We start from the raw sequence: 22,335 nt of genomic DNA on the forward strand, positions 1-22,335 counted from the left end.
TTGTGGGATTTTCAGCTGTGGAAGCCCTTGGCCAGCCCAATTGCCAGAGTAAAAATCTCCCTCCTCCTGAGGCTGGCAGATGCCCTTCCTTGACGGCAGTACACTTTGGTATAAAGGGAACCAGCTGACGCCATTACATCAGTCTTTTCCTGCCATTGATGCCCGAAGCAGTGTTTGTGTGTTGGGCAGTTTGCCAGAGAGAAATATTCTACGGCTAAGTACCCCATTAGCGAACACACTTTCTTGCTTTAACTCATGTCGGATAAGATTAATAATTGTCTCTGCTGTGGTAAGAAAATCCCACACCGAGACTTTCATATTTTGTGTCTCTCTTGTCTAGACCTGGATCATGATGTCCCTAGTTATTGTTTTTGCACCCATTTCAGTTCTAGAACTGTCCAGTGTAGGGCCAAAATCTTAGCTAGACATCTTAGTTTGCAGTCGTCTTCTCATTCTCCAAAGGTGTCTGCTGGTCGTCCTTAGGTTGAGCTCCCTAAGTGTAAGAAAGACAAAGAAAAAAGACCCGGGTTTAAGGCCTCAGATGACTACCTTTCACAGTCGGCCAGTCCCCCAAGGCTTGTTATCGCTGAAGGTGAGGTGCTTTCGCAGCCCCCTTCTGCGACAAGGTGTCTGCACAGGCCTCTGTCGAGACCCTTACCGAGTCCAACATGCTGTCGAGTCCTTCAACTTCAACTTATACACATGCCTCAGCTTTCAGTTCATCAGTTGGGTCAGGAGTCACTCAGCAGACCTCTGCTTCTAACAAGCGATCTTGTACCGGCAACTTTCCTTCAAGGCATCAGCTGGCATCTGTTCTAACTTACAAAGAGACTGACCTCAGGATGGCGGATGTACCTAGGCCTGAGCCTAAAGCTATTTGTAAGAAGGGTTGTACCTAGGCCTGAGGCTAAAGCTATTTTTAAGAAGGGTTATACCCAAAGTCCTATGTCTAGGCCTGTTGGCTCCCATTCAGCAGGTTGTCAGCAAGCCCTCGTCAGGTTAGCTGAGGACTTTGTTTCCTGAGTCAGAGCTAGGCATCCCCCTCTGCAGTCTTCCCCAAGGGGGAGGGATACTACCTTTGAAGTTTTCTGTAAACCTTCTGATTCAGATGAGGATTCTGACCAGGAGGGGTCTGTCTTTGAGGAGGGACCTTACCTTACTTCCTTTCAGGATTCAGATTCTGAGGAGAATGTGCCAAAAGCTTCACCTCCTGAAGACAGCACTTTTGGAGAAACACACCATGCCATAAGGGGAGCATCTTCAGTGGGAGGCACAGGAATACCCACAATGTAAAAAGTGGGTTAGGTAGTTCCTTGACCTCCCAGAACACAAACCTTTGGCTATTCCTTCTGTGTTGGAAGTGGTTGAGGATTTTTTTATGAACTCTTCCTTGAACCCAGACTCTATACCCCTAGCCCCTTGAAAACCAGACAGGTTTTTCAGGCTGCGAGACTCACTTAAATACCTTTTTCAAAAAACCCTCTGCTGATCCAGAGGTTCACTCCAGGTCCCAAGGGAACAAAAGTTAGCTCTTCTAAGAATCCTTTACCTGTCAGTTTGGGTAGAGGGGAAAAAGTAGACAGATTAATAGACTAAGTGATAGCTCATTGACCACCTTCGGCATGAAAGGATTAGTGTGCAAGGACACTTGTCTTCATGAAGAATCAAAAAAGGAGGCAAGCCATAAGGGCCTGCAGCTCAGACACCAGTCTGGCAGAAGTAACCGCTAACAAAAGAACAGTCTTGCAGGAACAATGTTGCAAGGAAGCTGAAGCAGCAGGCTCAAAAGGAGCTAGAGGCAACTTCTCCAAAATGAAATTAAGTTCCCAGTGAGGAGGAACAGGCTTCCTTTGAGGTCTGATATTAAGGACACCTTTAGGAAATTGTCTCACCTCAGATCTAGCAGCTAAGGGAGGAGAAAAAGTCAGACAAGCAGAGATAGCTGATAGGTGGGCCTTAGTAGAAGAATAGGTCAAACAAGAATTGAGCAACTCACACAAATAAGAGAGGAACCAAAGGAGCATCCACAGTAAGTGGGCCCAGGTTACAGGAGAGAGACCACAAAGAAAACTTCTTCCATTTGGATAAGTAGGATTTCCTAGTCGTAGGTTTCCTGGCCTCCTGCAGGACTTGCAGCACGTCCTCAGAAAAAAGGTGTCCTATCACCCACACTGTCAGGTGAAGTGTGGACAGGTGGGGATGGATAACAACTGGCCCACGGTGCAGGGGAGAGCCCTTCCAATAATATCTTTAGTGAGCAGCTTACGATGCTGGTTCTCAAGATACAAGGAAAGGGAAAAAATTCTACTGCAAAGGGTGTTTGGAACAATTGTCTGACAAATAGAACAAGACATATGGTCATAAGAAGCACCTAAGCAAAAAAGAGACTTATTGTGGTAGTCTCTATGGGGACTTTGTCTCCCATGCTGGCATTTACCCTTCCTGGATGACCTTAACCTCAAGGAACACACAAAAATGAGAAAAAGCAAAATCCCCAGTGGGGTAGTTGTCTTACAAAAACAGCAAACAGGTGTAGGAAGTCACTGGAGAAAGAAAATGCATTTATCTGGCAGAAGACGAACACAGGTAAACAGACCAACAGTGTATAAAAGATATGTTTAGACTGGCGGCAAAGAAGTTCTGTTTTTGGTAAACCTGAACATCACCTTTATGGCCCTACATTATGCAGGGAACATATGGTGACATTTGGCATACCTTTTAAATTCAGAAATCTTTGGAAGATTGACTGGACGTCTGGCTTCCACGCAGGGAATCCCATATCATTAAGAATACTGCAGCAGTGAATGTAAGGACATCAGTATTTACCAGCTACCTTGACCGGGCCAAGGCATTTGACACAATTCCCCACTCGGGTATTATAAATAAACTCTCAAAACTGGACATAAATTCCTATACCACCAGGTCGATAGCCATTTGGCTCCTGGACAGGACTAATGTGGTTAAACTGCGTAAATCTAGATCCAGCAAGAGTTAGGCTACTAGTGGTATGCCACATGACTCAGTGCTGGAACCACTCCTGTTCAAAATATATTTCTCTGAAGTCAAGGCTAATGTGGAAGGCCACTGGATGACAGAGTTTGCTTACTACTACAAGCTGTGGGCAGTCACTGAATCCCCCAAAGATGTAAATATCTTTCATGAGGGTCTGGATAAGACAAATGATTGGTGCCAGAACCATGGCCTAAAACTAAATACGAAAAAATGCATTGTCATATCCTTTGGGAAGTCAAATACCCCTGCAAATTGCAACATAGTAGACTCAGAAGTGAGTGATCTAAGTTAGATAGTAGCCTAAACTTTGACCTGTGTCCACAGTGGTGAGGAATGTCTTCCATGTGGCACAACTTATAAGTATAGGTATGGCATCCAGAACGAAGGAAATTTATAGTCCTGCTGCACTCTGCCCTCATTAGACCAATAATCGAGTACAGTGTGCCATTTCGCATATACTTGACTAGAGCAGGGACTTCTAAAGGCATTCCTTCCCTACCCTAGCGCAGGGACTTAAAAAGATATTCACAGACAACACCACAGTGCTCTGGTATCTGGTCATGCTTTGAGATAGTTACAGCAGCTGGAGCAACCTCAGAGGTTCCTCACAAAGAAGATACCAGGTGAAGCCAACATATCTTGTGGGAACAGACTAAATGCCCTATTCCTTTACTCGGTCTACTACCAACTGTTGAAAACAGACTGTAGACCGGACTGTCAGCAGTTGAATAAATGCATACAAATCAATGCACCAAGCTGTAAAAACACTTGAGCCAAAAATGGTTAGCGCTTTCGTTTAATCCAATATTAAACTTCAGACAACACATACAGTTCATCACTTCCTTTAAATAAGACCTAAAAACATTTCTTTGGCTAAGACAATTATTTAAAGTGGTTAAGACAATTATTTAAAGTGATACTTCCTTAAAAACATTTTCAATAGAAAATTTGTCACATAAAGAACATAAAACACCATCTCTACCATAATAAAGTGTGAAGTATAAATACATATACAACACAAATACATATTTCCTAAAATTCCTTGTAGTTTAAAATCTACTAAATATTTATTCATATAGTTATACTAAAAAAAACCTTGCTATTTGATCTTTATAATTTCTTTCTTTCTAAAGCCTTTAATTTTAACACTGCAGAAATTGAGGTACATTCATTTATACCTGGCTATGAGTCTGCTTGCAGCTGCCATTTTAATTCCTTTAATTCTAATTGCAGTCCCCATAGTTGTTTGTCATTTATAAGTACATGGTCAATAATAAAGTAAAACTTATGGCTTAAGGGGTGACCTATGCCTGACCCTACAAGGCACTCTCAAATCCTGCCCTGAGGGATCTGCTGCACATCTGCAAGTCAAACGGTAGGAGGGTCACTCTGTCTAGGTATATAAACTTAGTCTGCTCAAACAAAGCATCTGAAGTAGGGACTTCATTTGTCAGCAACCTGTGGGTCTTGGATCCGATATCGGATCCGAGCCGGCAACTTGTTTCAAGCTAATGGATCCGAGCTCCAAGCTCCTCCCCTCACCCATAATCCCCTGCCAACCCTCCATGACCCCATATCTAGTTTGCCGCGCTTGTGGATAGCTGGATTCCTTTGAGCTCGACTAGTAAATAGTCAGTTAAGTGTGTTTTTTTTCTGTCAAACTTTCTTCTTTTTTTTACAAATTATAAAGTGTGTAAGTGTTAGGTACCCTGTAGTGTAAAAATATATTTCTTTTAATTAGTTTTTTCCCTCCCTTCGCTGGTCGTTAGTGAGTGTGTGTGTGTGTGTGTTGTGTTTTGGGGCCTGTGTGTTTGTGTAGCACTACCTTTTCTTTTAAGTATGGCTGAGGCCCCAAAAGCCATTTTTTCTAAATGTACCGAGTGTGGCCATAAGCTCTCCCCGGCTGATGACCACACTCTGTGCGTTCGGTGCCTTGGGGTTGAACACCTCACCTCAGGCTGTACCATTTGTGCAGCGTTCAACCCCAGGGCACTGAAAGAGCGGAGGTCGAAGCTGGTCGTGGCGGGACTTTTACCCCTGGACTTGGCTCCGTCTTCCGCTGCTCCCGTGGCACTACCACAGGCTGTGGTTGCTGCCACTCCTGCCCCCCTTCCTTCGGCCGGGACTCAAACTCCCGCTAAAGCGCCGGAGGACAGGGAGGCCAGGAGGAAGAAACGGGGAGAGAAGCACCACAAGCGGCGGGCCGAGGCCTCCGCTTCGGCCCCGCCAGCTAAGTGGGCTTCTCCCTCCACTGCTTCTAGGTCTCCTCCTCCTCGGCTCCGATCCCCTTGTTTCTCCCCAGGGCCCGAGGAGGAGGAGGCCCGATCTCCATCGAGGCGGCATTCCAGGCCTGCCTCGGTGGCCTCTTCGAGATAGACGTTCAGCATGTCTGATGCAGACTTGGACCAGATGATGCGAAGGTTCATCCAGGCCCAGCTGCAGATGGGAGTGCTCTTGCCTCCCCCCCCCTTCGGGGGGGGGTGCTCGACACCTTTTTTACATCCAATTGCTCCTTCTCCGACCCGCTATCCGGGTTCGGAGCATTCTGAGCCGAGCAGCGTTGGAGCCGGGGGTGGGTCTGCGCCGACAGTACTTGGTACTTTGGATCCGACCCTGCCCTCGAGCCTGTCGGATCCGACCTCTCGGAGCCGTGGCCCGAGCTTCGGATCCGAGGGATTCAGTGTGCCTTCGGCTCCGTCCAGGTCGGAGCGCACTGGTCCTTCGGATCCGATGGTCTCTGTTCCGATCCCTTCATCGGATCCGAGTGGGAGCCGACTCTCGGAGCCCAGAGAGAGTGGTTCCCCCTCGGCCTTCGATGCAGTGGAGAGGGCTCTGTTGAGAGCATCCGGACCCCCGGCCCTTGTCTCGGCTCCACCCTGCACTCCCTCTCTGCTGGGCCAGGCTTCCATCACCCGGCCAAAGGGACAGCCTGCTTCAATGTCCCAGATGGTTCCATTGGAACAGGATGTTGCTGGCGAGGCCTCCTCGGACAGCCCCCTTGAGGAAGTGCCCCGCAAGCATAAGTGCAAGAGGAGGCATGTGGACTCCCCTAAGTCCTTAACTGAGGACACGGACTTGGATGAAGGGGAAGGCTCCCCAAGATCACCCCCTGAGGATGTCTCCTTTGGAGACATCATGGAGATGCCGAGGATCAGAGGTGGGTGGTCTGCCCCCAAGTCTTCCTCCGACGAGTCCGTGTTTCTGGAGGCATTCGAAGCAGGCCCGTCTACCTCTTGGGTATCCCCTCCGGCCGACCCCTTGGTGGACCTTATTATCACCAGGGCGTGGAAGGATCCGGACACCGTGGAGCCAATACCCAAACACCCGGACAGAATACTAAGCTCCCCCTCAGACCGGTCGCACTGGAGCAAGGGTCCCCCCGTAGATGGCATGTTGACTGCGGCAGCCACGAAGAGGGAACTAGCTCAGGAGAGCCCCTCAGTCCATCCACCGAGCAAGGAGTCCCGCTCGATGGACCGCTTAGGGAAGTGAGTTTTTAGTTCAGTGACCTTCTCTGTAAGGTCTTTGAACTATATGGCACATGTCATTAGGATGCAGCGGGATCTTATCAAAGAATACGCTGCCCCCCCCCCCCCTGAGTCCATGTCGGCGGAGGACAAACAATTGTACTCCACCCGAATGGCCACTCTGAGATCCATTTCAAATACCTCTATGCGGCTATTGTCCCATGCCACCGAGGGAGCCGCTAGGGCTAGCGGAGCGGGCCTAGTCATGAGACGTCAGGCCTGGCTCCGTCATTGTGACTTTGCGGAGCCCTTTAAAGCGTCTTTTTTGAAGGCCCCTTTCGATGGTTCTGCCCTGTTTGGCAAAACGGTTCGCGAGACAGAGCAAGAAGGACGGGAAGACGTTGTCTGCCATCGGAGTCCGCTTCTCTGCGCCCCAGCGGTCCTTTTCGAAGAACCAAAAGGGTCAGAAGAAGATGTGGTTCCGGAAATCACAACATTCCCAACCCGCTCCGGGCAACCAGTCCTTCCGTGGCAGAGGAGGACTACTCCGCCCCAGGTGCAGAGGGGCTCCGAGAAACTTTGGGTCCAGAGAACCTTTCTCTGAACGGCCCATGCAGCAGCCCTGATGGGTTGCCCGACTGCTCCACTCTGGAGGCAGTCGGGCACTTCTCGGAGCACCTAGCAGCATGGGAGTCCATCACGACAGACCGCTGGGTGCTTCGAATTATATCCAGAGGATACAAAATACCATTACTTCATGTCCCCAAATTCAAGAACCTCCCCGATGTACCACCCGATCAGAGGGGGAGGCTGCAGCCGCAGAAATTCAGCAGCTGCTAAGAAAAAGAGCCATCCAGCCCGTCCCCCAAGACCAGCTCGGATTAGGGTTCTACTCCAGGTTCTTTTTGGTGCCAAAAAAGACGGGGGACTTGAGACCGATTTTAGACCTTTCCCGTTGAACCTGTCGGTAACCAAGGAAAAATTCCGAATGGTCACTCTTCAGTCTATTCTCCCTCTTCTAAGGGAGAACGATTGGATGCGCTCTATAGACCTCAAGGATGCGTACTACTACATTCTAATGGACAGACAATCCAGGAGGTTCCTCCACTTCCGGCTGGGAGCCAGTCACTACCAGTTCAGGGTCCTTCCCTTTGGCCTCACCACAGCCCCCAGGGTGTTCACCAAGGTATTAGCAGTGATTGCGGCCCACCTGAGACTCCAGGGAATACAGGTCTTTCCGTACCTGGACGACTGGCTCCTGGCCGCCCCAACAAGGCATCTACTTTGCTCAGCCAGAGATTTCTTTCTCCGCCTAGCCCCACAGTTAGGCATCACCATCAATGCCGAAAAATCCCTTCTGGCCCCGACACAAGCCATAGAATTCATAGGAGCCAGAATAGACACCAGAGAGCTACGAGCCTTTCTAACGTCCGAAAGACTTCGGAATTTGCAACTCCATGTGCGGGCTATCCTCCAATCAGAGACCCCACCAGCAGAATTGGTCCTGAGGGCACTGGGCTCCATGGCGGCAGCGATAACGCTCCTTCCATGTGCCCGTCTGAACATGCGGGTACTGCAATGGACCCTTCTAGTACAATGGTCCTTTCTGTCTTTTCCTCTTCATCACCCTATTGCTATCAGCAAGGCTTGCAGGAGGGCTCTATTATGGTGGCTCCATGCTTCGGACCTCCATACGAGCCGACCCTTCTGCACCTCTCCCCCTCTCGCCACGGTGACCACGGACGCCTCCCGCCTTGGGTGGGGGGGGGGCATTATTCAGGCAGGACGGTCCAAGGCACGTGGGACGATAAAGACCTCCCTGCATATCAACATTCTGGAGATGAGAGCGGTGCTGTACGCGTTGCAAGCACTTCAGAATCTCCTCCCCGTAGGAACGATTGCAATTCAGTCGGACAACATGTTGGTTGTCTGGTACATCAACAAACAGGGGGGAACCAGATCTTACCCTCTATGCCGCGAAGCCATGAGAGTGTGGGAATGGGCGATCTCCACCAACCGCTTTCTGATTGCAACGCACATTCCGGGGCGGACCAACATCCTAGCGGACAAACTCAGTCGCACCCTTCTTACCCTGTACGAGTGGTCTCTCAACCCACTAGTAGCGAAGCAGATATTCGCAATATGGGGGCAACCCTGCTGCGATCTTTTTGCCTCTCCCTCAAACACCAAATGCGGCAATTTCTTTGCTCTGATTCCCCCTCCAGGGGAAACTCCCAAGAGACGCTCTGGTGCATGCTTGGCCACCCGGTCTACTTTATGCCTATCCTCCTCTACCCCTGATGCTGCAACTCTTACAGAAAGCCTCGCGGTTGGGGAGCAGGATGATCCTCATTGCCCCATTCTGGCCTCGGCAAATTTGGTTCCCTTACCTGTGGTCTCACCTAGTGAATCCTCCTTGGATTCTGGATCCCAGTCCGGATCTAATCTCCCATCCGTCGTACTTACCGACCCCAAATCTGGACAATCTGAAGCTGACAGCTTGGTTGCTCCAGTTCCACTCCTAGTTAGGACTCCCGGTATCTCTTCACCAGTCAAAGCCATCCTTGTGGCAGCGCACAAGCCCTCCACCAGGAAAGTGTACCGCAGTAAATGGAAACGTTTCTCCATCTGGGCGAAGCATCATAATCTAGATCCCTTTACGGCTCCTCTTCCGTCCATATTAGACTTCCTAACCGAACTTTTCAGGAAGGCGCTAGTTGCTCAACTGTCAAAGTGCAATTGGCTGCCATCTCACATTACCATGTGGGACATGATACAGGGCCTTTGATTTCGGCCAAGTTGTGTAAAACCTTTCTCAAGGGCACCTTTTTGCTTAGACCCCCTATAAAAGAAGCCGTACCACCGTGGGATCTTTCACTAGTTCTTCAAGCCTTGACTGCTCCACCTTTTGAACCTGCTGCTTCAGTAGATCTCAAATTCTTGTCCTGGAAAACAGCATTCCTTGTAGCCATTACTTCTGCGTAAAGAGTTTCGGAGCTTCAAGCTCTTTCTGTGAAGCCTCATTATTTGATCTTTCACCCAGACAGAGTGTACCTCAGGATCAATCCCTCTTTCCTTCCCAAAATAGCATCAGAAACCAATATAAATCAATCCATAAATTTACCGGTTTTCTTTCCTAAATATCAGAATAAAGGAGAGTACAAGCTGCACTCAGATGTTCATAGGCAGCTACGTTTTTATACTCCTAGAACGGCTGGTCATAGACAATCCGACCAGCTGTTCATTTCCTTTGCCAAATTTAATTTGGGGAAAGCAATATCAAAAGTATCTCTATCACGCTGGATTTCACAATGTATCCTATTAGCGTACCAAGCCTCTGGGAGACCCGCACCTGAAGGAGTTTGCGCACATTCCACTCGTTCCATCTCTACTTCTGCGGCCTTCAAGTCTAGAGTTCCATTGGATGATATTTGTTCGGCAGCCACTTGGGCCTCATCCTCATACCTTTATTAACCACTACAAACTGGACGTGATTTCTAGAGGGAGAGCATCCTTTGGCTCTGCGGTGCTTCGCAATATCCTTCCATGATGGCCACCCAAGGTTCAGGTAGCTGGGGACTCTGTCCCACAGGTTGCTGACAAATGAAGTCCCTACTTCAGATTAAGAAGTTATGTACTCACCATAACGTTCCATCTGAGTAGGTGGCTTCATTTGTCTGCAACCATCCCCCCCCCTTCCCCCTGGCCTTCTTCGGATCTATGTTAGTTGGATACCCTTTTTGGGTACATATTGAGGGGCAAACTCGATCTGAGGTCATGGAGGGTTGGCAGGGGATTATGGGTGAGGGGAGGAGCTAGGAGCTCGGATCCATTAGCTTGAAACAAGTTGCCGGCTCGGATCCAAGACCCACAGGTTGCAGACAAATGAAGCCACCTACTCAGATGGAACGTTATGGTGAGTACATAACTTCTTAATACTGTGGGGACAGGTGTATGTCTTGGAAGATCACCCCTTCTTTGGAACAGGCTTCCCATTCACATTAAGCAGCGCCCTTACCTGGCCCTCTTCAAATGCAGTTTGGATCAATGAATGGATGGGGAATCGCAAATTCACACCTGGGTTAGTGCCTCTGTCCCTTATAGACAGGGGCAATCTGTAATATACTCAAGGCAGAAGCACAAATTCATGCCGTCCTCTTGCCCCTGGGGGCCCTATATTGGATAAAATCTTGATATATTGGCTGTAGGGTTACAAACTGTCCCACTTTGCAAGGGACAGTCCCTCTTCAGGCAGTTGTGTCCTGCGAAAAAATCAAAAAATAGCAAATGTCCTGATATTTCAGGACAAAGATATTTCCTAAGTTTTCTTTAATAGTTGCATAAAAGTTATTTTTTTATCTGAAACCCCTAAATGTTATATTAAATAGCTTAAGCAACTCAAATGCTACAAAAATAAGCTTGTATTTTGGAAAACAAAGTGAAGCTCTATCCTTTGTACTCGCCATGTGTATGTTTTGTCCTACAAAATCTGACATGTCTTCATAAAATGTCCCACTTTGGGCATTTGAAAAGGTGGCAGTCCCAATTGGCTAGGCTTGTAAATGCTCTTAATCTGTTAGCCTAGTAATCTCCTATGAATCTATGTATAATAAACAGCTAGCAAGAGCAACATTGTAAGCAATTGTTACACAATTATAAAAAATGCAGTCAGCAAAAAAAAAAAAAAAAAACTAAAGCTTGTTGCTAAATATAGGCAGTTGCTGGATGCAGAATGACCCTGCAGACCGAAATACATATTGGAAATGGCACTCGTGGAAGAAAATAATTTTGCTGTCTCATTATCACCAGTGTTACAAGCTCCCCCAAAAGGGCATAAGTTGATGTTTGCCTTCCATATATCTCATTCTAGCCAAAGGTACTGAAATGTGAAGTGACAGTAGCAAAACTAAGAAATTGTGTTTTGCAGCCCTTTGGAGTCTTCATGTTTGAGACTTTCTCAGTACATCGTAATCAAGTTAGTAATGATGGCAAGTGGAGAAAGCTTACAGAATGCAAATTGAAGTTGCTGTACCATGACTTAAAGGTTAGAAATTTATTTTGGTTGGCATAGTGGTTAAGGTGTTTACCTCACAGGCAAGTAGGACTAGGGTTTGAGTCTAACTTTTGATCGCTGTCTGGTTGTTGGATAGGCATGTTAATGGTCTGCAGACTGACTGCCTTTTAGCAGTAACTCGAGTATAATGCAGGATTAGTCAACTGCTGGCTTTGACCACTTGGGCTTCCTCTCACTATCAGGGTACACCAACCATAAGTAAATATGTATTGCCTCCTCCCAAATTTAACTTGCTATCAAGGGTTAGCATCTGGAAAGACACTAAAGCAGCTTTACTTAAAAGTTTTGTCACTGTAGCACTAAGTGCTGTCGCACAGGAAAGTTAAATTTGGGGGTACTCTGTCAGACAGCTTTTAACATAACTTTATTTTAGTTACAGGATCTGAATATGAGAACATGGTCACTGAGATAATGTCGATGGGATATGAACGTGAGCAAGTTGTGGCAGCGCTGAGAGCGAGTTTTAATAATCCCCACAGAGCTGTGGAGTACTTGCTAACGGTGAGTGGATGCGTAGTGGTGGTGATGCACAGCAGTGCGAGTCCACCTATCTGCTATAGAGTCCTGTAAATAATGTTAGAGCATTTAAGGTGTATAGACTTAAGTCATCACTTGGCTTTGTAGAGTGTGTAAACTAATGGTCATGCTTTGAGATTGCTTCCTGTTTCTAACTTTTGTTGGAATGTTAGAAGTTATCTGTTGTCTTAAGTCACAGTATTGACTCCTAGAGAAGAACCACTGAAATTAGAAATCGGGCGTGCTTTATATTCAGAAATGTCATGTACTGGTTAGGTTGTGAATAATGTTACCCATTTTATACTTGGGTTGTTCATGACAGACTAGTTCCTGTTGCATTCCAGAGCAGAGTGCCCCTTACCTTTTGATCAAAAAGCAGAGTATAACTTTTTTTGCCTGTACCTAGGGATTTGGGGGATGACATGGTTTTTGTTTGCTTGGTAGGTTTAACATGATTGCCCATCCCCTGGACAGGCTGCAGAATTGGTCAGCAGGGTAACTTTGCAAAAGATAGTGCCTTGGATTTGATGGGTGAGGCCACAGTCAGTTGTTATGACTGTACTTTTCATCCACATTTTATTGTGAAGCTTTAGAGGTGAGTATAATGGAGTCAGTATGAGATCCCCCCAGTGTGCCAACAGTAAAATGAAAGCATGAGAAATTAGGATTCGAGTACATCATTTTGTCGCTGTTGTAGGAACCTTGTATGTTGCATTGAGTAGCATTTTGTAACACTTTGCAAATGTCCTACTACTTGCAGGAAAATATCTAGCAGTGTCTGTATTTGTTGGACAGTATGAAGGATGCAGGCTGTCAAGATGCAGTCTGTATTTTCCACATTTCTAATTGCCTAGTTGGGTGCATTCCTAAAATGCACATATCTTGTGTCCTGTCTGTTGTAGCCACATATGCCCTTTCTTACCATTGATGCAGTATTCATTACTCTTGGGATATTCTGCCGACACTAGCCTAATAGCTGGCCAGTATACAAAAGCCTGTACACCTTCCAGGCATCATATGTCAGGTGTCCTTTGTGCAAGGTGTATGGTATATATGTGACGAATGGATGCCTAACCCTCAGAACTTCTTTGTGGCCAGTCTGAATGCTACCTCTGAGTTAGGTCTGTATGCCATTGACCAAGCTAGTTAATTTGCCGAGCCTTCTAAAGATAAGTCCTGTGTTGGGGATTCTTCCTTTCTTTTTTTCCTCCTTATAGTTGGTTTTCATGTCATCCAGAAAGGGAAAAATGTAAGTGTGGTAGGTATATTCCTTTTAAAGTTATGAACATGCAAAGTGCCTTTCTTGTTTGTGTGCTACGCATGTTCATACTCCTTGTGATATCTGTCTGGCATTTATTCCTAAGGCACTCCACTGCTGTTCCCCTTTCGGTTTATTTGGAAAAACAATATCTGAAGTTATTGACCCAATTTACCATGGCCAGATCTGCTCTCCCCAAAGTTAGTTGCCTCTTAAGAAAAAAAGTTAAAGCATGCACTGAATCTGCTGCTGTCCAGCCTATAACGGATATCTCCCTTGAGTTGGATGAAGAACACTAGGACTAGCCGGTGCTGATTCCAGTTCCCTCTGCTTTGACCCAGTTAGAGGCCAGCACAGAGCTGCCATCTTGCATATCTGCTGAGGCTGTGGATATGTCTGGTATAGCTGTGTGTGTGTGTGGAGTGAGGCGGGAGGGGGGACCACAGTGGTTATATTTGAAGGGCCAAGGGGGATTCCCCAAATTTTACTTACGGAAGAGAAGCCTGGTTGTCCTTATTGAGTCTAGCCAGGGGTCTGAACCTCCTATATTTATCAGAGTAGATGTTCCTTTAAAAAAGAAAGAGAAAACCAAATGTGGCTACTGTAAATAAGGATCCTACCAAAGAGTGGCAGAACTTTACTCAGGAAATGTTTAATACCCTTATGGCTGTGAAACCTCCATAGGGATTGTCTTTCTGCTGCTGCTCCATCGTCTTTCACCCTGAGACCTAGGGATTCTGATTCTTCTGTTGAAAGGTTGGACCCTGGTGAAGAATCCTTAATATATTCCTCACAAGTATACACTCCTTTGGCTCTGGGGTCTGATAAAGGTGGTTTGTCCCCATGACTCTCCTTTTCAGAAATTATCTTTTGGGGACACAGTGATGTCCTTCTATTCCAAAGTTGCAATATTCTACTTGTGGGTTTACCCTTCTTCCTCTGCCGTTCATCAGGCAGGTTTCCGAAGATTTTCAGTCCCTCTTGGTGCATCTGACTTAGCTACTGGAACGTGGGCCATAAAAGTGACATGTGCACACACCAGCCCTCAGAACTGTTCAGCCGCCAGTGGTACACCAGGTGCTTCTCGCGGATGTCTGATCTAATTAAAGTCCAGATAGGTACACCATTGGGGATTTCTTCAGTCCTTGTTATTTGTATAGATTGTTCATGTCATCCGTTAAGGGCAAGTGTGGTCGCCAAATTCCCCACAAAGACTCTCACGTCCAGTGTCTCTCTTATAGGCAAGGAACACGACCACATGAACTGTGCCATTTGCCGTTCGTCCCAAAGACCTTACGTCGCCATTTACAGGCCCTTCACCTTTATCTTGAGAATCAGCATTTAAAGCAGTTAGCGTTTGGGATGGAGGCTGCATCTGAAGGCCCTGTCTGAACCGCCTAGAAAAAAGGCCAAGACCTTGTGGCCCACGACAACTGCTACACCTCTCGCTTTTGTACCTCAGCCTGTAGCCAGTGTTAGCTTGGTTGAAGATCTGGCATCTGCCGGTGTAGGGTACAGCAGGTACCTCTGAGGAAGCCGCACAGTCTTGAGTGGACAAGTCCAGAGAGGATTTACCGGCGCCTGCCTCAGATGCCGGGGGGGGGGGGCAGCATTCACTCTGGACACATTGGATTCCGCCACCTCCATCCCGACGCCAGACCCTAGGCCTACAGCCTCTCTCACTCCTGCTAGTCCTTCTAAAAAGAAACAAAAAACTAGACACCTTACTCCGACTTCTGAATCCATGCCTGATTGGCAGGTTTTCAGTCAGAACTTATTCAATATGTTCATGAGCCTTAAGCCTTCTGCTGACCCACCTGGCTTTGCACCTCCTCTGCTTAGCCCTAGGACCCACTCTGTAAAGAGGGCAGACCAGGCCAAAGAAGTAGGTTCTGATTCCTCTGAGGAATCTGTGTCCTCTTACTCCCAGATTTTATCCCCCTGGGATATAGATCCCTTGAGGAAGACTCTGTCGAACCTGACTCCCCTGTTGAGGATTTAACCTTTGGCGAAACAATGAATATGATGAAAGACCACTTTAAGTGGCAATGCTTGGATATGACTGAAGTACAAAAAAGATTTTATGACTTAATTCAAATGGAGACTCCCAGTCCCTTGGCAATCCCTCCCATCCAGCCTTTCTTGGATGCCTTTGTCTCCTCTTCCATATGTCCAGACTCGCAGCCTTCTGCTCCAAGTAGGGCAGACAGGCTTTACAAAGTGGCCTGCTTCAGAGAAATTTCTCTTCAAATGCCCTCCATCTGACCCAGCCACCATCTCCATTTCCTCAGACAGGGCTTCTAAGCTTCTTCCAACCACCACCATCCTTCCTGCTGGCAAGGACAGCAAAACTATGGAGAGACTAGATAACAAGATTTACACATGTTCTTCGTGTTTCACTGTTGCAGTCATTACATTTTGGTTATCTGCTTGCAGGTAGCCTCAGTCGGCCTGATTAACAAAGTCTTGGGTCCTGCATTGGTTGCTGTCCCTTCTTCCATGACGTCAGGGGTGTAAAACATGCAGCCGATGTCATTACATCAGTCTTTTTTGCCGTGCGGTGCCCAAAGCAGAAGCAGTTAGCAAGTGCCTGTCGGCCGACTCCTGAAATTTTCATTTCCGAGTTTCAAAACCGAAGTCTTCAACTAAAGCCAAGTACCCTGTTGGAGAAACTTTTTCTGGCTCCTTACCGATGTCAGTAAAAGTTAATTGCATTACTTGTGGAAAGCAAATACCTCATAAAGATTTTCATTCGTACTGTATTCCTTGCCTGGGCCCTGACCACGACGTACCTTGCTGTCGGTTTTGTGCTTTATTTAATCAGCTCACTATCTGTCGTCAGTATATTTTCGCCTCTAAATATTTCGGTTCTCTGTTTAATTATCCAGAAATGTCATCTGTTAGCCATCCGACTACCAGGATTCCGAAAAAACGCAAGGATAAAGACAGCGACAGGCTGCCAAGGTCCAAAACTGCCGACGACTCTTCTCCTAAGCTAGTCGCCAGTTCGCCAGTACACAGTGAGGCACTTTTGCAGCCCATGATACCCGCTATTTCTGATTCGCAGGCCTCTACTGAGACCCATTTGGAGTCCGGTATGCCGTGAGATGCTTCAACTATCGAAGCCGCGGATGTCTCTACCTTGGATTCAGGCCTATGAACTTGCATATTAAACCGATGCCTCCTTCTTCACTTACGCCTAAATCTCTGACCATGCCTAAAAAAACTACGACCAGGCCACATGCTCGGGCCTCTATGCCTAAAAAACAAAGAAGAATATCTGAAGATCTAATTACTCTAATCAGGGGTAGCCAAACCCCCCCCCCCCTTCTAAGAGGCCTAGGACTGAAGTTGTTTCTGAATCTTCTGACCAGGATTCTGTTTTTTCTGATTCTTCTGATGATCTGGATTTGCCCTTATCTACTTATGAGGATTCTGATGCAGAGGACTCTATTCCCTCTGCCTCCCCTCTAGAGGATTTTTCTTTTGGTGAAACCTTACATAACATTTCCACTGGGAAAGCCAGGATTTTTCTGATTCAAAAATGAGGCTCCGGGATTTCTTACTCCTGCCTCAGCATAGGCCTTTAGCTATTCCTCCTGTACTAGACATTGTTGATGATGCTTTTTCGGAATCTAGTTTGGCCCCTGATTCCTTGCCTCCTGCTCCCAGAAAACCTGACAGATACTACAGGGTCCCTGAGTGTCACAAGTTTCTTTTTAAAAATCCTATTGTGGATCTAGAGACTACTTCTCAGGGGCCGAAAGGCATTAAGGCTTCTACTGCTAAAAATCCTACCCCTTCTGATAGAGACTCCAGGGCGCTGGATAGATGGGGTAAGAAGGTTTACACTTCTGCAGCCTTGGCCATTAGGGCTTTAAACTGTCAATTTCAGTATCAGCAACATGTTGTTGGATTGCTTAAACAGAAAATGATGTTGATTCCTGACTGTGTGGAAAATAAAGAATTACAGGATTTAATGCATTCTGCTGAACAGGTTGGAAAACATACTTTGCAATGTGGTTTTGATTTATTAGAGGTCTCTCGCAGGGCTGCTGTTACTGGGTCTGTGCGCCGAAGGCATGCTTGGCTTAAGAAGCAATCTTTACCTGGTCATGTTAAAGCTAAATTGTTGGATGCTTCCTTAAATCAGGACCGCCTGTTTGGCAACAAGGCTGAGGAAGTTCTTAAAAAGATGGAAGATAAAGCTAAATCTATGCAAACTGTTAAAGATTTTTTACAAGTTCAGCCTCCTAGATTAAGTAGGCACTGGCCCTCTAAAAATTGGTCCTTTCCATCCCCTTCCAGGTCTTCTCAAGCCAGACCCAGACACAACAGAAACCCAAAGATGTAATGTGATCCTATCTCGCCTACATTCTCTACAGATGGGTTCGGAGCCGATCCTCGGCTCTGACTCTGCCGCTATACAATAGAACGCAGTCTCTTATTGGCTGAGTTACCTCATATCCCAGGATGCACCACTACCACTTCCCCAGATCTCGTTTGCCGCTTTTCAGCATAGACGTGGTCTCGGACTTGGCTGAGCTAAGTATCTTTAGTCAGAAATTTTTTCTGTCTGAATTTTGGTGAAAACTTACCCAAAAGCTTTTAACAGCTATTGTTGTGTGATTGGTTTTGGTATTTTTCTTGTGGTAAATTGTGTTTTGTTTGTTAGTTAACGGTCCCGTTTAAGTTAGAGGGGCCTAGCCCTACCCTAGGCGTTTAAGTTAGAGTCTAGGTTGTCTGTACTAACTTGTTTTTTGTAGTAGGTGTTTGTTGTTTTTATAACCATGTCTAAAGAGCATAGACCATCCGGTTTTAAAAAGTGTGTTAAATGTAATTATAAAATGTCTATAACAGATGACCATTCCTTATGTGTTTATTGTTTAGGCCCGAAGCATCTTCAGGAGTCCTGTAGCGTTTGCCACGCTTTTTCCTCTCGCGTCCTCCAAGAGAGGAAAAATAAGTTGATCTTAAAAGGGCTTATTACCCCTTCCTTTGAGGAAGCCCCATCTTCCTCTTCTTCTTCACCTTCGAGGAAGAAGAAAAAACCTTCGGCTCCGACCAGCCCGTCGGATCCGGCAGCAAAAAAGTCTCGGCAGGCTTCTCCGTCGGCTCCACGGACTTCGGAGCCGAGGGCGGAACGGTCTGCCTCGATGTCTCCAGCCTCGACTCCTCTGGTTTCGGAGTTGAGAGCTCGGGCGTCGAGAGGCTTGTCACCTTCATCGGCTCCACTGCCTTCGGAACCGATGGGGGTTGCCCGCTCAGACTCTTCCCCTTCGGTGCCGAAGTCCACATCGGCTCCGAGGGAAATTGCAGTTGTAGTGGAGTCTCCCTCGGCGCCGATACTTCTAGAACCATTACGGAGCCGGTCCCCCAGTCTTTCGGAGCCGGCGGAGAAGTCGACTCGGACCCGGTCGGTCTCTTCTCGGTCATCGAGGATGTCCGATTCGGACTTAGACAGGGTGCTTCAAAGGCTTTTTCAGTCTCCAGTCTTTGCAAAGTTGATCTCGGCTCCAGCCCAGTTGGCTTTGGAGCCGATCTCCCATCCTGCTACATCGATTCCTCCTCCAACAGCCTCGGCGCCGTTGGAGTCGGTGTTGGTGGAACCGGTGGAGGTTATCGAGTCGGTTCCGACTCTAACTTCAACCCCGTCCCTCGGGTCGAGGTTCGGTACGCGGACCTCCTCTGTCGGCCCCGGGGGGGACGCTTCGGGCCCGATCCTTTCGGTTCCGAGCCTCCCTCTCGGTGCGTCGGCTGCAGGGGTTCCGACTGCCGTTGTGGTCTCGGGGGCTGAACCATCCCAGGACTCTGGGGGTCCAGCCTTCGATGCCATGAGGAGTGCCTTGGCCAAATCCTCTGTGGCCACTTCGACCATTTCACCACCACCTTCCCTGGGCATGGAGACTGGCGCCTTTGCAATCCCCCTGTCTCACGACAGCGGAGCCCCTGGGCCTGAGGTTACCCCATTGGGGTTCCTTCTTCCTGGAGGTCCCTCCGACACGCTGGAGGAACCTCCCAGGAAGAAACAGTGTAAGAGGAAACACGTCGACTCCCCTGATGAGTCTCTCACCTCGGATACCGACCTCGATGATGCGGAGGGGTCCCCAAAGTCGTCCTCGGAAGATGTCTCCTTTGCGGACATCTTGGAAATCCTCAAGCAACGAGGCGACTGGCAGTCCAAACCCCCTTCTGCTGAGGAGTCGGTTTTCCTCAAGGCCTTCGGGGCTCAGCCCTCCGCCTCCTGGGTGTCTCCGCCCTTCGCTGAGCTTCTGGATTTGATCTCTCGAAGGGCGTGGGAACACCCGGATTCTGTGGAACCGGTGCCAGCTCACCCCAATAAGTTCCTCTCGGCTCCCCCGGACAAGGACTTTCTATCGAAAGGCGTGGCTGTAGATGCTATGGTGGTGGCATCTGCCACCCAACAAGATGTGGCAGAGGCTTCGACGTCCGTCCATCCTCCTAATAGAAAGTCTAGGAGCTTGGATCGGTACGGCAAGCGTACCCTTTCTTCAGCGGCCTTTACATTAAGGTCTCTGAATTACCTGACACATTTCACCAGACTACAGAGGGATCTGATCAAGGAGCTTTCGGATACCCTCTCTGGTAACTTACCTGAGCAGTTGACCCAGACGGTTAACTCCCAGTTGGCTGCCCTGTCTTCATTATCTAACTCGTCCATGAGGCTCATTTCTTATGCGGCCAAAGGAGCGAGTAGAGCGGCTGGAACAGGTGTTGCTCTACGGAGACAAGCCTGGCTACGCCTGTGTCACTTTGCAGAGGCCTTTAAGTCTTCCTTTGCCGACGCCCCCTTTGATGGGTCCTCACTGCTTGGACCCAAGGTAAAGGACACATTGACTCGCTGCGAACAGGAGGGTAAGACTTTAACTGCCGTAGGAGCCCGGTTTTCCATTCCCTTCAGACCTTATCCCAAGGCTCGAAGAGGAGGGAAAATGTGGTTCCGTAAGTCTCAAAAGCTTTACTCGTCGCAGCAGAGCGATCCCCCTTCTAGAGGCAGAGGAGGGGGAAATTTTTCAGGGAGACGCCGTCCCAGAGGCGGCGGAGGCCCCCGCAACACTGGAGACCGCGAGTCCTTTCGTGGCTCCTCCTCCTTCCAGCATCCCTGAAGGAGTACCCGACTGTGCAGCTCCGGAGCCAGTCGGGGGTCGCTTTTCGAAACACCTAAAGGCCTGGGAAAATATTACTCAGGACCAATGGGTGCTTCGAATCATCGCCGGAGGTTACACCATCCCCTTTGCTCAACCCCCTCCACCAGTCCAAAGAATCCCGGACCCGCCACCCAGTCAACGGGATCATGCAGCCAACGAAATATCAAAGCTGCTTCAAAAAGGGGTCATCCAACCTGTCCCCGCAGACCAGGCCGGATCAGGGACTTACTCAAGATTCTTTTTGGTGCCAAAAAAGACCGGGGACTTGAGACCCATTTTGGATCTCAGCAAACTAAACCAATTTGTAAAAAAGTCCAAATTCCGGATGGTCACTTTGCAATCCATTCTCCCGCTTTTGGAGAAAGGTGTTTGGATGTGCTCCATAGATCTCAAAGACGCCTACTATCACATTCTGATAGATCAGGCGTCGAGGAGACACTTACGCTTCAGCCTAGGAGACGGTCATTTCCAGTTCCGAGCACTGCCCTTTGGTCTCACCACAGCCCCCAGGGTGTTCACCAAATGTTTGGCGGTGGTGACTGCTCACCTGAGAAGTCTAGGATTCCAGGTGTTTCCATACCTAGACGACTGGCTCCTAACTGCCACCTCCAGGCATCTACTCTTGGAAAACCTAGCAGCCACTATCACACTAGGCAACTCCTTAGGAATCACCTTCAATTGGTCAAAATCTGTATTGCTACCATCTCAGCGTATTCTGTTTATTGGTGCAGAAATAGACTCAAGGCAGATGCGAGTCTATCTCCCTGCGGAAAGAATAGCGACGCTCCAGCTTCAGGTTCAGGCTCTGCTCCTCAAACGTCATGCTCCAGCAAGAATGGTCCTACAGCTGTTGGGCTCCATGGCAGCCACCATTCTTCTGGTCCCCTTGGCAAGGTTGCACATGAGGATACTTCAGTGGCTCCTATCAGTCCAGTGGTCTTATCAAGACCTTCCCCTCAGTCACCACATACTGATCACAGACACGTGCAAACAGGATCTTCATTGGTGGCTTCTTTCCTCCAACCTGAATCTAGGGCGACTCTTCGTTCCCCCACTCCCCTCTGCCACATTGACTACGGACGCCTCCCAGACAGGGTGGGGGGGACATTATCTGGACAGGTCGGTCCAAGGCACGTGGCACTCCGACGAGAGTCTTCTCCATATCAATATCCTGGAGATGAGGGCGGTGCTTTTAGCGTTGCAAGCACTGCACGATCACCTCCCCCAGGGTACGGTTGCCATTCAATCCGACAACATGTCGGTAGTCTGGTACTTAAACAAGCAAGGAGGAACCAGGTCCTACCCCCTTTGCAGAGAAGCCATGAAAGTATGGGATTGGGCGATTGCTACCAAGCGTTTCCTAGTGGCAACGCACATTCCGGGGAAATCCAACGTGATAGCCGACAGACTGAGCAGAACTATTCTCTCCCCTCACGAGTGGTCCTTGAACAACAGAGTGGTAACGCAGATTTTCACAAGATGGGGAGTTCCTTGTTGCGATCTCTTCGCAAGTCCCCTCAACGCGAAATGCCAACACTTCTTCACTCTGACCCCAGTTCCGGGGGAGATCCCCAAGGACGCTCTAGTCCACGTTTGGCCCTCCGGTCTGCTATATGCCTTTCCACCGGTTCCCCTTCTCCCCAAGGTGATTCAGAAGGCGATTTCGCTTGAGAAGCAAAATTATGTTAATCGCCGCATACTGGCCACGACAAGTCTGGTTCCCCTTTCTTCACAGATATGCATTGGAGGGTCCTTGGTTCCTGGACCAAGTTCCGGACCTTTTGACTCATCAGTCAGGACAGCTCCATCAGTCCCTCCATTCATTGAAGTTGGCAGCCT

General features: G+C 48.2%; 1 protein-coding gene across 2 annotated transcripts in view; it reads left to right on the forward strand.

Moving 5' to 3' along the window:
• Nucleotides 1–22,335, forward strand: part of RAD23A (RAD23 homolog A, nucleotide excision repair protein) — a 1,075,282-nt gene that overhangs the window by 581,092 nt on the left and 471,855 nt on the right. For both annotated transcript variants that reach the window (XM_044084660.1, XM_044084659.1), the window contains one exon: nucleotides 11,927–12,054. In XM_044084660.1, the coding sequence (XP_043940595.1) occupies nucleotides 11,927–12,054 (128 nt within the window). The remainder of the gene's footprint in view (nucleotides 1–11,926; nucleotides 12,055–22,335) is intronic.

Source organism: Protopterus annectens, chromosome 9.part0 (assembly GCF_019279795.1).
Source record: "Protopterus annectens isolate FY-2018-M chromosome 9.part0, PAN1.0, whole genome shotgun sequence".
Taxonomy (NCBI): Eukaryota; Metazoa; Chordata; order Ceratodontiformes; family Protopteridae; genus Protopterus; species Protopterus annectens.